At 46.5% G+C, this 16,039-nt stretch overlaps 1 protein-coding gene across 2 annotated transcripts in view; it reads right to left on the bottom strand.

The window, feature by feature from the left end:
• Positions 1-16,039, bottom strand: part of stk10 (serine/threonine kinase 10) — a 158,405-nt gene that overhangs the window by 96,559 nt on the left and 45,807 nt on the right. For both annotated transcript variants that reach the window (XM_072512129.1, XM_072512128.1), the window contains exon 2: positions 14,630-14,794. In XM_072512129.1, coding sequence (XP_072368230.1) covers positions 14,630-14,794 — 165 coding nt within the window. The remainder of the gene's footprint in view (positions 1-14,629; positions 14,795-16,039) is intronic.

Below are 16,039 nucleotides of genomic sequence, written 5' to 3'. Positions count from 1 at the left end.
ATCTGGGTGGTTTTGAGAAATCCACAAAACCAGACTTCACACTTACCCTAAGCAATACAGAGTGTAAGACAGATTTGTTCATTTTATCTTTACGAACTTGTATAGTAAAGTTTATTTTTATTCAATCAAAACTAGAGGAATCCTGTAGCTTTATTGCAAAAGCAGGTGTTTTGAATCTCAACTATTATCTACTTGAAACAAAATGTTTAGTCCCCAATTGGATCACCCCTCTGACCCCAGGGTCTGGAGAAAGATTGTAATGGATCAAAAAAAATGTTTCACTCAAAAACCCAACCCAACCCAACTTAGGCAGCAAGGGAAAACTTTGAAAAGCAACCTACTCCCCCCTTAATTATCACCAATGATAACTATAGATTTTTACATTTTGAGTTTAGCTAACAGCACACTATTAAAATATGGTGCAGAAAGTTCTCCTGATTTCACTTTGTCAGCTGCCTAAGGGCCATACACAAGAAACTGAATGGAAGACCCCCCCAAAAAAACCTTCAAATTTATCTTGAGGGGTTCATCATCTTTGCATCCCAATGAAAAATCACAGAGTGCTCCAACACAGGCACTGTGGAAAATTAAATATAGGTAATGATAGGAACTTGATCTCTCCGTTTATTGACAGTAAGTGGACTTGGAGGGAAAAGGTCTCCAGGCTGTCCCCTCAAGCATTAATCAATTTTCCAGGAAAGTTACTGGCAACAAAGAACAAAATCAGCTGAATTCCTGGACATGGATACAGACAGTGTAGCAATGAAAAACGGAATCTCCCACAGAAGCAACAGCACAGCTGTCTTGGGTATTATACATAGAATGTTTATAAATGTAAGCCAGTTGGTACTTGCTAACTTATGATGCTTATTATTAGAATGCCGAGGAAGTAAGACTCAGCTAATCTTTCCAGATACTGCACTTCGGCTGGAGGGGAATTATAATCTTTACTGCAACACTCAGGTAACAGACTGGAAAGCAATGTGACGTGTTTAAACTGAGTCATCCTTCTTCTAAGTATTAATGGCCTGCAGACCCAAGGACTCACTTCCATACAAATATTACCCTATTCTTTACTGCCTAACATACAGTTTATTGGACCATATCACTTTTCAAAAAAGAGTAGACTTCATATACACATCCAAAAGTATTAAAATCAAAATTATGGCAATAGAGAAACAAAGCAGTTCTATCTTCATGGAAATGTGGAGCACTGCAACACCAAAACTCTAATATTAGATTCAGCTGTTGAGAAAACACTGAAGGAAGTATGCAAGTATTCCTTGCAGATAGTGCCCTTAAGACAGCTGCAAGTTCACCCACTAAGTGGCCTCTGCACAAATGAGCATTTATTTCCCCTTCATGTTAATGATCTCCCAGGCAACATCACAAAAAGGAGGGGGATTTAATAATCCCATTTATTTGCTACTGTTACATATATTATTTTCTTCTCAAATCACATCGCCACTGAAAGCAATAACCCAAAAACTACAATTAAGCCTTATATTCAAAAAGGCATATTTTGCCTGAGAAATTTGGAACGGGTGGGAGGAGGTAAGCAGAGGCAAGACATAGACATATTTATATTCATGAGTGTCTTTCTCCTTTTCTTCCTTAAATCAAAAAAAAAAAGCAAGTTTAGGAAGGACTGTGTTCAAAATCTACACAAAAGGAAATCATAGAATTTACAGTGCAGGAGGCCATTCGGCCCATTGAGTCTGCACCGGCTCTTGGCAAGAGCACCCTACCCAAGCCCACACCTCCACCCTCTCCCCATAACCCAGTCACCCCACCCAACTCGAAGGGCAATTTTGGACACCAAGGGCAATTTAACATGGCCAATCTACCTAACCTGCACATCTTTGGACTGTGGGAGGAAACCGGAGCACACGGAGGAAACCCATGCGCACACATGAGAAAACGTGCAGACTCCGCACAGACAGTGACCCAAGCCGGAATTGAACCTGCAATCCTGGAGCTGTGAAGCAATTGTGCTAATCTCTGTGCTACCGTGTTGCCCATAAAAATCCTGTAGTGAGCAACCAAAACACCTACATGCAGTTTATATTTTACTTTACTTTGGGGAAGAGACAGACCACTACTAATGTCTTTGACAGAAAATATCTTTTACCAGGATTAGTAACAAGGGCAGTTAGTTGTGGATGAGCCACACATTTTCATAATGCACACAAGGCGACTCACTCACTTAGGAAACCTGTAAAGGTCACATGCAAAGCCAAGTCAAGAATCATTTTTATTTTGATAAATAATATATTCCGTTATCATTTTTGCCCAAAAGGAACAATAGCCTGCATCCTGCACTGAATTTAAATGGATATGGTTTGCATCGAATTTATATGGAAACAGAAAGCAAATTACTACTGTCAGACAAACGGGCAACAGTTTCAGTCTTGCAGATTTGAGTAAACCAGCAGCTGCAACAATCTAGTGCATGAAATGCAGTAAATTGTCCCAAAGTGCTTCACAGGAACACAATTAAATAATATTTGTTTGGAAGGTATTAGGAGAGGTAGCCAAGAGCTTTTTTAAAGTGGTAGGTTTTAGGGACAACACAGTGGCATAGTGGTTAGCACTGGTGCCTCACAGCACCAAGGACATTGGTTCGATCCCGGCCCACTGTCCATGTTGGAGTTTGCACATTCTCCCAGTGTCTGCATGGGTCTCACCCCCACAATCCAAAGATGTGCAGGCTAGGTGGATTGGCCACGCTAAATTGCCACTTAAAATTGAGGAAAAAAATAATTGGGCGCTCTAAACTTATTTAAAAATTTATTTTATTAAAGTGGTAGGTTTTAAAGAGGACGTTAAAGTAGTGGAGAGGTCGTGAGGCAGAGATATTTGGGTCACAGCTTCAGGTCCAGGCAGCGCAAAGCATGGCCACCCAGAACAGGGATATGCAAGAGGCCAGAATTAAAGAAGTGCAGATGTATTGGAGGGCTGGAGGAGAGTACAGGGATAGTGAGTAGAGGCTATGGAGGGGAATTGAAAACAAGGACTTTAAAGACTTTTAAAATCAAAGTAGATCAAATTTAGAATTGCAGCAGAGGGGGTGACGGGGAAAGCGGGACTTGGTGAGAGTTCAGTTACAGGGAGCAACGTTTAGAGGATGCAAGGTGAGATGATAATCAAGAGAGTATTGAAATGGTCAATTTTTGGAGCTAACAAAAGCATAGATGAGGGGCTCAACAGCAGCTTGGCTAAAAATGGTGGAGGGAAACCAGTGTTAGGATGAAGAAGCCTTGGCGGCAGAGTGGATATTAGGTTGGAAGCTCAGCTCAGGGTAAAATAGGATGCCAATGTCTCGAAGAATCGGATTCAGCCTCAGAGTGCCCAGGGCAAGGCTACATCATCAACATAACACATATCTCAGATATTTTGCACACCAACGTTATTCACTCACATAACTTAAAGATTGCTCACAAGAGGTCAGGTATTCAATCTGTTACCAATTTCAAATTTGAATATTCTTTTGTTAATATACATAAGCAAAAGATGGTATTGGCTGCTATCTTTAATCCAAGATTTTTTTTTAAAACAAATCAGAAAAAGATGTATTATGAGGAAAACATCCGTTTCAGATTTGGGTTTGCATGAAATGTAGGTGGCCAAGAGCATGAGACAGAATTTGCAAACACTCAAATGTTTTGAGATCTAAAATTATTCATTTTACTCAAGGTGCTGGTTTTCCAGTGGCCTGTTATGTTCTGTGACACAAAATTGAAAAACCTCAAATATACTCGAGTGCATTTCTGCATCTGGGATAACTGGTGCCATCTGTTAGACACCTATCGTAGTTCATAGTGAAAAGCACTGATTTGCAATGTGATAATCCAGTGTATAAACTAGACCTGAAGGCATACTTTACAAAATTGGGAATATAACTTCACAAACTAAATATAAAGAGGACAGACAACTAAAAACACGAGGTGGGTTTCTATAGTGCCTTTCACGACCACCAACTGCTAAAAGTGCTTTCCAACCAATGACATTTTGTTTTAAAAAGTGTATTTAGTTGTAAATTAGGAAACACACTGGCCAATCTACCACAAACAACTCCCACTTACCAGGTACCGCAATCTGACCATGGACTGCAGTCAATGCGCACTAAATTCCCTGGTGGAAGACAATAGGACGAAGCATTACGAGTACCAAGTACAAACAGCAACGTGATCACTGGTTTTAATGTTACTGTTTGAAGGATGAACTTCGGCCTGGACACTCAGTATCTCCCATTTAGCTTCTTTGAAACATTGGCAAAAGATACTTTAAATTCACGAGATGGGGCAGATGGGATCTACGTCTTGTCTAAATGGCATCCAAAATGCAGCTCTCCTTCAGTACTGCACTTGCATCAACTTTGATTTTATTTTAGGTGAAATTATGGAGTAGACCTGAAACCCACAACTTCAAACTCAAGGGGTGAGAGTGCTACCCACTTAGACACAGCTGACACATAAAAAATTCAAAGATTCTGGTGGACTTTAAGTCGTCAATAAAGCTTGCCAATTTCACACCCTTGCTGCCCCCCACAAATCAGAAATGACTGCTGGATATATTATTCTTCCAAAAAAAAGTTGCCGAGTCATCCGAATCAAGTTTAGGAAACACAATTGGTCATAGGAGTAAAGGAGGAATGAGAGGGAAAACATGACAGGTCAGAGACAAGTCCATTTCATTACTCTTAATTTCAACGTCACTGATCAAAACACAACTACTTAATTTTTCAATACCAAAATAACTTCTGTTTTCCACCAGTTTGCTCCAATCTATCTGACATCCGATCTGGCTGCATCACAGTCTGGTATGGCAACTGCTCGGCCCAGGACTGCAAGAAACTTCAGAGTCGTGAACACCGCACAGTCCATCACACAAACCTGCCTCCCATCCATTGACTCCATTTACACCTCCCGCTGCCTGGGGAAAGCGGGCAGCATAATCAAAGACCCCTCCCACCCGGCTTACTCATGCTTCCAAGTTCTTCCATCGGGCAGGAGATACAGAAGTCTGAGAACACGCACGAACAGACTCAAAAACAGCTTCTTCCCCATTGTTACCAGACTCCGAAATGACCCTCTTATGGACTGACCTCATTCACACTACACCCGGTGTGCTTCATCCGATGCTGGTGCTTATGTAGTTACATTGTATACTTTGTGTTGCCCCACTATGTATTTTCTTTTATTCCCTTTTCTTCCATTGTATTTAATGATCTTTTGAGCTGCTCACAGAAAAATACTTTTCACTGTGACAATAAACAAATCCAATCCAATCCAATCTACCAAATTAGGTTTTCTTTTTTAAATTTAAAGACCCCTGGGAATCGGGTGGAAAAATTCTCGGTAGGTTGGAATTCATAGATTGCATAAGAAGATGGTTGTGGTTGTTGGAACCAATCATCTCAGCCGGAGGACATTGCTCCAGGAGTACCTCAGGATAGCGTCCACGGCCCAACCAATGTGGTAAACCACTGTTGCACCAATATTTGGTGATGTAAGGTAGGACCTGTTCTACAGGTTCGCTGGTAGCCCCTGCCTGCTGGCTCCACCCAGTAGGAGTATAAATATGCATGTCCTCTATTCAGCAGCCATTTCGCCAGCTGCTGTGGGAGGCCACACATCTTACTGCAATAAAGCCACAGTTGTATCCAAACTGAGTCTTTGTACAATTGATTGTGCATCAATTTATTGCAGTTAAGATTTTCTAGAAGATGGACCTCCGAATCAAACCACATCGCCTGCAGCTGGTTTCGCAATCCAGCGACGCCAGAAAGGACTTTAATCACTGGGTAGCCTGCTTAGAGGCCTATATCAACTCAGCGACCACCCCTCTGACGGAGGCTCAGAAGATACAGATCCTGTACTCAAGGTGAGCTCCAGCATGTTTCCGCTGATCCAGGACGCCCCGAACTACACGAACGCCATGGCGCTCCTCAAAGAAAACGTCGCACAAAGCGAACACACTTCGCCAGGCATATACTCGCCACTCGCTTTCAACTCCCTGGTGTAGTCCATAGAAGACTTCTGGCGGGCCCTAATCCCACTTGTCCGGGACTGTGACTGTCAGGCCGTTACGGCCACTGAACATTCTAACCTTCCTATGCGCGATGCTTTTGTAACGGGGATTGGGTCGGAACTCATTCGCCAAAGACTGCTTGAAGGGCCACGCTCGACCTAGCGGGGACTAAGAAACACTCTCCATGACGGTCGCCTCACGTAATGCTCAGGCCTACCCCTCCGGCCGCGCGGCCCACCCCTCCTATCCCTCGTGGACCCCACAAACAGCTGCCTGAGCCGGGGCTTTACCCAGCCAATACTCTTGTGCCACACGCCAATCCGCGCACCCCGGGGACCCCAGATGTTACTTCTGTGGCCAGCAGAAGCACTCTCGCCAACGCTGCCCGGCCCACGCTGCCATTTGCAAGGCGTGCAGCAAAAAGGGCCACTTCACCGCGGTGTGCCAGGCCCGCACAAATCGGTGCCATCGCCCCCCCGCCCCACACACAATGGGTGCCGCCATCTTCGTCCCGGACCACGCGCCATCTTCACCTCTCCGGACCACGCGCAGCCAGTGGGCGCCGCCATCTTCACCTCCCGGGGCCGCGAGCGGCCCATGGGTGCCACCATCTTCTCCAGCCCCCGCAACGTGCGACCCATGGGCGCCGCCATTTTGTCCCCCGCAGTATCTTCAGGCGCCGCCATCTCGTCTTCCCCACGGAGCATGGACGGCGACAACATTCCACGACCTGGGCCCCCGATGCTGTCCATCTTCGGACACCAGCGACGACCAACTGCAGCTCACCTCAATGACGCTCGACCAGTCTCGTCCACACAACCTGGCCACCGCTTCGACTACGGTGAAAATCAACGGCCACGTGACCTCTTGCCTACTGGACTCCGGGAGCACCGAAGGCTTCATCCACCTGGATACGGTAAGGCACTGCCCCCTCGCGGTGGTCCACCCCGGCAATCAACACATCTCCCTGGCCTCCGGATCCCATTTCGTCCCGAACCGGGGGTTCTGCACGGTTACTCTCACGATCCAGGGCGTAGAATTCAGCGGCGTCCGCCTCTACGTCCTTCCTAATCTCTGCGCTGCACTGCTACTAGGCCTGGACTTCCAGTGCAATCTCCAGAGCCTCACCCTCAAATTCGGCAGGTCCCTACCACCCCTCAGTGTGTGGCTTTGTGACCCTAAAGGTCGACCTACCCTTACTCTTCGCCAATCTAACTTCGGATTGCAAACCCGTTGCCACCAGGAGCAGACGGTACAGCACCCAGGACAAGACCTTCATCAGGTCCAAGGTCCAGCGGCTGTTTTGGGTGGGCATCAGAGGCTAGCAACAGCCCCTGGAGAGCTCAAGTGGCAGTCGTTAAAACTGGATAGAAGCACAGAATGGTCGTGAACTACAGCCGGACCATCAACTGGTACACGCAGCTTGACGCGCACCCCCTCCCACGCATATCTGATATGGTCAATCAAATTGCGCAGTACCGGCCGGGTCTCCTCAACGATAGACCTAAAATCCGCCTACCACCAGCTCCACATTCGTAAATCTGACCGTCCATACCCTGCTTTCGAGGCGGATAGTCGGCTCTATCACTTCCTCAGGGTTCCTTCTGCGTCACTAACGGGTTCTCGGGCTGCCAAAGAGAGATGGACTGAACGGTCGACCGGTGCGGTTTGCGGGCCACATTTCCGTACCTAGACAATGTCACCATCTGCAGCCATGACCAGCAGGACCACAATGCCAACCTTGCTAAATTCCTCCACACCGCCACTGTCCTCAACCTCACCTACAACAAGGAGAAGTGAGTGTTCAGCACAACCCCCTTAGCCATCCTCGGCTATGTGGTCCAGAACGGAGATCTGGGGCTCGATCCCGACCGCATGATTGTCCTCATGGAGCTTCCCCTTCCCCACTGCCCCAAGGCCCTCAAACGCTGCCTGGGGTTCTTCTCCTACTACACCCAGTGGGTCCCAAACTACGCGGACAAGGCCTGCCCACTCATTCAGTCCACCCACTTTCCCCTTCCGGCCGAGGCACAACAGGCCTTCGCCCGTATCAGAGCTGATATAGCCAAGGCCGGGATGCACGCAGTAGACGAGACACTGCCCTTTCAAGTAAAAAGTGACGCATCAGATGTCGCACTAGCCACCACCCTCAATCAGGCAGGCAGGCCCGTGGCATTTTTTTTCCCCACACCCTTCATGCCTCAGGAATTCGGCACTCGGCCATCGAAAAAGAGGCCCAAACTATCGTTGAAGCTGTGTGGCATTGGAGGCATTACCTGGCCAGCAGGAGATTCACTCTCCTCACTGACCAACAGTCGGTAGCCTTCAGTTTCAACAACACGCAGCGGGGCAAGATCAAAAATGATAAAATCTTGCGGTGGAGAATCGAGCTTTCCACCTATAATTACGAGATTCTGTATCGCCCCGGCAAACTCAACGAGCCCCCAGACGCCCTATCCCGAGGTACATGTGCCAGCGCACAAGTAGACCGACTCCAGGCCCTACAGACAGCCTTCGTCACCCGGGGGGTCACACGGTTGTACCATCTTGTCAAGGCTCGCTTTCTGCCCTACTCCATCGAGGAAGTACGGACAGTCACCAGGGACTGCCAGGTCTGTGCGGAGTGCAAGCCGCACTTCTACCGGCCGGACCGTGCGCACCTGGTGAAGGCCTCCCGCCCCTCGAACGGCTCAGCGTGGATTTCAAAGGGCCCGTCCCCTCCACCGACAGTAACACATATTCTCAGTGTGGTCAATGAGTACTCGTGGTTCCCCTTCGCCATCCCCTGCCCCGATATGACGTCTGCGACCGTCATCAAGGCCCTCAACACAATCTTCGCTCTGTTCGGCTTCCCCGCCTACATCCACAGTGACAGGGGATACTCATTCATGAGTGATGAGCTGCGTCAGTTCCTGCTCAGCAGGGGTATCGCCTCCAGCAGGACGACCAGCTATAACCCCCGGGGAAACGGGCAGGTAGAGAGGGAGAACGGGACGGTTTGGAGGGCCGTCTAACTGGCCCCAAGGTCCAGGAACCTCCCAGCCTCTCTCTGGCAGGAAGTCTTCCCTGATGCACTCCACTCCATTCAGTCACTACTGTGCACCGCTACGAATAACATACCCCATGAACGCCTTTCTGCCTTCCCCAGGAAGTCCACATCCGGGGTGTCGCTCCCGGACCGGTCCTGCTCCGTAGGCATGTCCGACTCCACAAGGCGGACCCGTTGGTGGATAGGGTGCACTTGCTCCACGATCAGGGGGTTGGATAGGGTGGACAGTGAGAGCCTTCTACCGCGGATGGAAAAGCCTGGCACGAGGGGACATAACTTTAAACTGAGGGGTAATAGATATAGGACAGAGGTCAGAGGTAGGTTCTTTACGCAAAGAGTAGTGAGGCCGTGGAATGCCCTACCTGCTACAGTAGTGAACTCGCCAACATTGAGGGCATTTAAAAGTTTATTGGATAAACATATGGACGATAATGGTATAGTGTAGGTTAGATGGCTTTTGTTTCGGTGCAACATCGTGGGCCGAAGGGCCTGTACTGCGCTGTATTGTTCTATGTTCTATGTCCGCCAAGATACTGTCTCCCTCAGGGACCTGGCACCAGCAGGTTCCACTCATATACACTTCTCTTGCCCGGCGCCACCCTCCCCTCTCCCGGCGCTCCCACCATTAACCCCACCAGGACCATACCTCCGTCCCCTTCCCACGCAAGAGGATGAAGACTATTTTGGCACGCTCCCGGGGACACCCGACATCAGGCCAGCACCGATGTCGCCAGCATCGACATCGCCGCCACCACCGTTACGTCGCTCCCAGTGTAACGTCAAGGCACCAGACCGGTTGAATCTCTAACTGGCACCGGACTTTCAAAAGACACTTTTTTTGTCTCCTAATAAAACACTGTACATAAATTCACTACTGTATATAGTTCTCTTCTTTCCCCCCCCGGACTCATTTTTAACAAGGAGTGAATGTGGTAAACCACTGTTGCACCTATAGTCGGTGATGTAAGGTAGGACCTGTACTACAGGTTCGCCAGTAACACCTGCCTGCTGGCTCCGCCCAGTAGGTGTATAAATATGCGTGTCCTCTATTCAGCAGCCATTTCGCCAGCTGCTGTGGGAGGCCACACATCTTACTGCAATAAAGCCACAGTTGTATCCAAACTGAGTCTTTGTACAATTGATTGTGCATCAACCAACTTCAGTTGCTTCATCATTGACCTTCCCTCCAACACAAGGTCAATTGCAGTGTTGAATACAATTTACAACTGCTCAGACACAAAGCAGTCTGCATCCATATGCAGCAAGTTGTGGACAGCGTTCAGGCTTGGTCTGAAAGGTGGCATATATCATTTATGTCACAGAAGTGCCAGGCAATGACAGTTTGCTGAATTCCACCCCACCACAATCAACATCCTGAGGATTACCATAAATCAGAAACTTAACTGAACCAGACATGTAAATACTTTGACTTTAAAAGCAGGTCAGAGGTTGGGAATTCTGGAGGAGTAACTTAGACTGACTCACCATAATCTGTCCACCATCTACAAAGTCTGGGATGGAATATTCCCGAATTGCCTGGATGAATGTGGCTCCAACAATCCACCACTTAACATCTACTCCTTCTACCACTCACACGAATGGCAGCCGTGTGCACTATATAAGATGCACCCCAGCAACTTGCCAAAGTTCCTTCAACAGCTCATTGCAAACCAGCAACCCCTCCCAGCTAGAAAGACTAGGATAATTGATGTATGGTAACATTATCTCCAGCAAGTTTTCTTCATGTCACACACCCATCCTGTTCATTCTCTGTTGCTGGGTCAAAATTCTTGAACTCTCTGCCCAACAGCAATTGGATGTATTTAGTGGACGGTGGCTAACCACCACCTTAGAGAATAATTAAGAGTGGGCAATAAATGCTGGCCAATGATTAGCCCTGGTTGGAGTAATTGGAAGAAGCGCAATGGAGATTTTTGCGATAGAAAAGAATCGCTGAAACGTAAAGACAGTGGTGACACTGACCTTGGTATACAGTGCAGACACTTGGGCAACATCGAGACAGGAACAATGACTGGATACTAAAGAGGTGCAAGCATGGAGATAAATACTATTCGATAGCATGGTGCTTCTCAGCACTCAGAGCACTGCAAACACCCGGCTAATCACGGACTACGGGACTCTGTTGCCCTTCAGGCAGATCGTGCCCATTACGTTTACTATGAAACAGGAAGTCCCGGAGCCCAGGTGCCCGGCCTCATGGGGAGTACGGTGACAGCGACCATTTTGGATGACCCCCTAACAAGGGAAGCCCTGGATGCAGGGGCGCATCCACAAGGCAAATATGGTTGATCCCACCCACGGGAATGGGGGAGGGGGGCGGGGGGAACAGAGAAAAGGCAGGGGGTGGCACTAAGCTATGATGCCGGTTTGAAGAGCCAGTGCAGACATGGGCCAAATGGCATCTTGCCTCCTTCTGCACCATAACAATTCTGTTAATACCCTCCATAGCTTTCTTTGTTCCGAGTCTCCAATCCCCTCAGCCCGAAAACGTCCCACAATATCGGCACAGTTTCCAATTCTGGTCTCTTGTGCAGCCCAATTTTTACTGAGCCACAATAGGTGGCTATGCCTCAGCACTGGAATTCTCTCCATGAGCTTCTCTACCCTCCTTTAATCAAACCTTTTGTCACCTCTTGCATTTAAATGAACTGAACGTGTCACCCATCAGCTCAATGCCCAACAGGCGGAATTCACATTTACTGGATGAAAAGTTAACAACTTCTTCTCATAGAATTTGCAAAATGAAATCCATCGCTTCTTCCACCAAATCCAGATTGTGTGGGCGAAAAATGGGCACTTACAGAATTCAAGTATTTATGGCAGCTTTTGATTTTTAAAAATTAGCATTTTTATACATCATATCAAATCAATCCAAATCAAGCACAAAATGGCAGGAAAACCCACTAAATTTACGGCCATATTTTATTCTTGCCACGTTGGGAACATTTCTGAAACTTGCCAATCATTGTTTATGTGTGAATTACCACTCATTAACTTCAGTGTGCTACTGCAGGTCCTTCTTTTTATGGTTTTTCCCCTGGCCTGCCGGCCCTAGATTAGCAATTACGTAGCAATAGGTGGTCTTGTGGTGCAGTGAGTAGCATCGCTGCCCGAGTGAGAACTCCAGGATTGAGTCCCACCCCATGGCCTGATGGCCAAAGAATGCAGCCAAGTAGGTTGAGTGCCAATCCGCAAATCCTTCGAACACGTCAACAGTTGACAGTAAGAGTGAGCGTGACTCCTGGTCAGCCATGCTTGATGCGGAGTGGTACCCCTCGAGCTACAAGCCTCCGGCGGCAGACTAACGACCTGTTCCAGGTATAGCTAGCTATGGAAACATATGCAAGTCTGCCTTAGGGCACTACTAGGTGAGGGAGAGAATTGGAACATGTCAATGGCTCCAAGTCATTAAAAATTACCCATTATCAATTCCTCAACTATTAATTATGAAAATTCTATGCAATTGAGAAAGCTTCAAATTTTACATGGATACATATGGTATTGGCAGGTTAATTGTTTGATAATACCAGGAAACACTCAAAGCACTTGCATTGAACAGCAATTTATCAAAACCCAACAGCTATTACCGCTTTGAGTGGTATAGTCAGAACAATCCAAATATGTTCGCAAAAAAAAAAAAAAATACTTCTCCGGCAACATAATGCTGCTTTAGCAGAACGAGAATGGAGTAAAAAGGAAGGAAGTTGGGTGTAACTGGGCGGTGCCACGGTTTAGACACTGGTTGTTCACTTGGGTCCAAATCAAGCCCAGATCAAGAACGAAAGTCTCCTCTATGGAAAATGAGTTTAAGCACCGTCAATCTGGTCTGGTATTTGACCTGAAAGTGCTCAATATCAACATCAGATATCCAAACAACAATATTTCATACCACTCAATGAGCAAAATTCACCCGAAAAACTTGCATGTCGATGTTTCATCACAAAGGCATGGTTTTTTTTTTAAGTCCTTGTATTTGCAATGTGATTTTGGGGGGAAAAAATGATAATAAAGTGGACAACAGTGTAAAATTAAGCATACCTGGGATAGAGGGAGAGAGTGGGATAGAGGGAGGGAGAGAGTGGGATAGAGGGAGAGAGAGAGTGGGACAGAGGGAGAGAGAGAGTGGGATAGAGGGAGAGAGAGAGTGGGATAGAGGGAGAGAGAGAGTGGGATAGAGGGAGAGAGAGAGTGGGATAGAGGGAGAGAGAGAGTGGGATAGAGGGAGAGAGAGAGAGTGGGATAGAGGGAGAGAGAGAGAGTGGGATAGAGGGAGAGAGAGAGTGGGATAGAGGGAGAGAGAGAGTGGGATAGAGGGAGAGAGAGTGGCATAGAGAGAGAGAGAGAGAGAGAGAGAGAGAGAGAGAGAGAGAGAGAGAGAGAGAGAGAGGCTGGGATAGAGAGAGAGAGAGAGAGAGAGGGGCTAGGATTGATAGACTGGGATAGAGAGAGGGAGACTGGTATAGAGAGAGAGACAGCCTGGGATAGAGAGAGTGAGGGAGAGACAGCCTGGGATAGAGAGAGCGAGGGAGAGAGAGCGAGGGATCCTGGGATAGAGAGAGCCTGGGATAGAGAGAGAGAGCGCCTGGGATAGAGAGAGAGAGAGAGAGAGAGCGCCTGGGATAGAGAGAGAGAGGGAGCCGGGGATAGAGAGAGCGAGGGAGCCTGGGATAGAGAGCGCCTGGGATAGAGAGAGAGAGAGCGACCCTGGAATAGAGAGAGAGAGAGACTGGGATAGAGAGAGAGAGAGAGAGACTGGGATAGAGAGAGAGAGAGAGCGACCCTGGAATAGAGAGAGAGAGAGACTGGGATAGAGAGAGAGAGAGAGAGAGAGAGAGAGAGAGAGAGAGAGAGAGACTGGGATAGAGAGAGAGAGACAAAGATTTTAAACAAAGGTTGGAACAAGGCAAGGAGCTTGAAGGAAGATAAAGTGTCAGACAAGTATGGTGAACATATTGCTAAATGTGAACCAAGAAGGTGTATTACCATAAAAGGTGAATCTTTGGAATATTAAGTAAACATCATCAACTATTATACCAAGTTTTCAACATGATAGAACTAAAATTAGTGGAGGAACTTCACACAACTGGCCATTTATTACTTATTTATCACCAAACAATGTTCGAGCATTATAATGTCAAACACTCGCAAACATCAGTGTTTCCAAATCTATTTTAAGTCAGGTACTGATAGAGATTCTGCAACAATTCTGAACTTTTTATGTCTCCAAGGGGAAAAATTTAATTTGATTTTCCCTTTAAAGATCAGATTGCTTGTTCAGTTTCAATAATCTTTTACCTCCAGCCAGCGCATGAACCACAGACATGCTGGCCACAATACGGTGGAAAACAATTCAGGAAGGAAAAAGGTGGAGCAATTCATTCAAGACAATTCCCATGCACCGCCCTGCAGCCTTTATCAGAACACTGTCCGTGACTGACAGCAGGTTCCTCATCTACTCAGCGACAATTATAGCTATGAAGTCTTACTAGTCAGCAAAATAAAAAGGAAATAAATTTGTTTCCTTACCCATAATTTATTCTCATAAAAGAAAGCATCCAGCTGTTTAACAATGTACATATGGTCACAAGAGGCCAGAATCTCGATTTCCACCATATAGTCTTCAAGTTCTTCTTCACTCTTCACCTCTATAACCTTTGCAGCAGCTAAGACTCCAGTCTCTTTGTTTATGGCCTGTAACAGGTAAATATTAAATAGGTTCATGCATGGTAAAGTGTTGTATTGAAACACAGTAAATACAAAAATCTCTCAGCCCCAGTTCACCATTCAAAGGTTGAATCAGCGAACGAATCAACATTATATGCCATTAACTTTATTGTGTGGTTTCCAATAGCAGCCCTAAAATCAGAGGAAGTTATGTAAGCATGCCGGACCAGAATTTATTGTCGATGGCCGACAAGCAGCACCTGCATCGACCATGTACTTTCCTCGAGATTCTGCTCTGAAAGTTGTGCAGGTTATCTGGAGACTAGGTTAATAGGGCAGGCAACGGTGCATCCTTAACCAGATTGAAGAATCATTAATGAACAACAGCACACCTGAAACAGGAAGCACCAGTGAGAAAAGTGAACCCAATGTCAAATGAGGTACTGAAAACTGGAGGGGAAAAGCAAGGAAATAAAGATTGGATTGAGAGAAAGAGAAAATGTTCAAGAAAACTAATTCAAAGCTGAAGAGCAAGACTCTGCAGGTGTAAAGTTAATTTTCAATGACAAAGGTTGTCTAGCAGTGATCAAGACGAAACACACCATTGATAACACTTTTGAGACTGCAAAGGACAAACCCTGACTTTGTCACAGATTTAGTTCCTATCTACAGCATTGCATATGTGAACTAAAGAAACCACAGAAAGTTTGGAACTTCACACCATTCAATGCATTTGAAAGGGGAGATGAGTAAAAAGATAATATTTTCGCAAAGCTGGTAGGGAAGCAACAAAGCACATCCAGCAATTTTGCATTTTCACATTTTTACTAATAATAATCTTTATTGTGACAAGTAGGCTTGCATTAACATGCAATTAAGTTACTGTGAAAAGCCCCTAGTCGCCACATTCCGGCATGCGTGTTCACTGCGGGAGAATTCAGAACGTCCAAATACCCAGCAGCACGTCTTTCAGGACTTGTGGGATGAAACCAGAGCACCTGAAGGAAATCCACACAGACACGGGTAGAACGTGCAGACTCCACAAAGACAGTGATGCATTTAACTGCTTATCTGCCTTTGCTGAAATTGCTAACTAATTTGCAAAACATTTCACAAACACTGGTTCAGCCCCAGCTGTTCAGACTGGGACAATTCAGAGTGCCATACTCGAGAAGCATGTCATGGTAAGAGAGGTGGCAGAAGAGAGTCACTAGAATGGAACCAGGGATGAAAGACTTCCATTATGTGGCAGGACTGGATAAACTCCTGAAA

The sequence above is a fragment of the Scyliorhinus torazame genome, chromosome 7, assembly GCF_047496885.1.
Source record: "Scyliorhinus torazame isolate Kashiwa2021f chromosome 7, sScyTor2.1, whole genome shotgun sequence".
NCBI lineage: Eukaryota > Metazoa > Chordata > Chondrichthyes > Carcharhiniformes > Scyliorhinidae > Scyliorhinus > Scyliorhinus torazame.
Note: the sequence above shows the minus strand (reverse complement) of the source record. Positions and strands in the feature narration are given on the sequence as shown.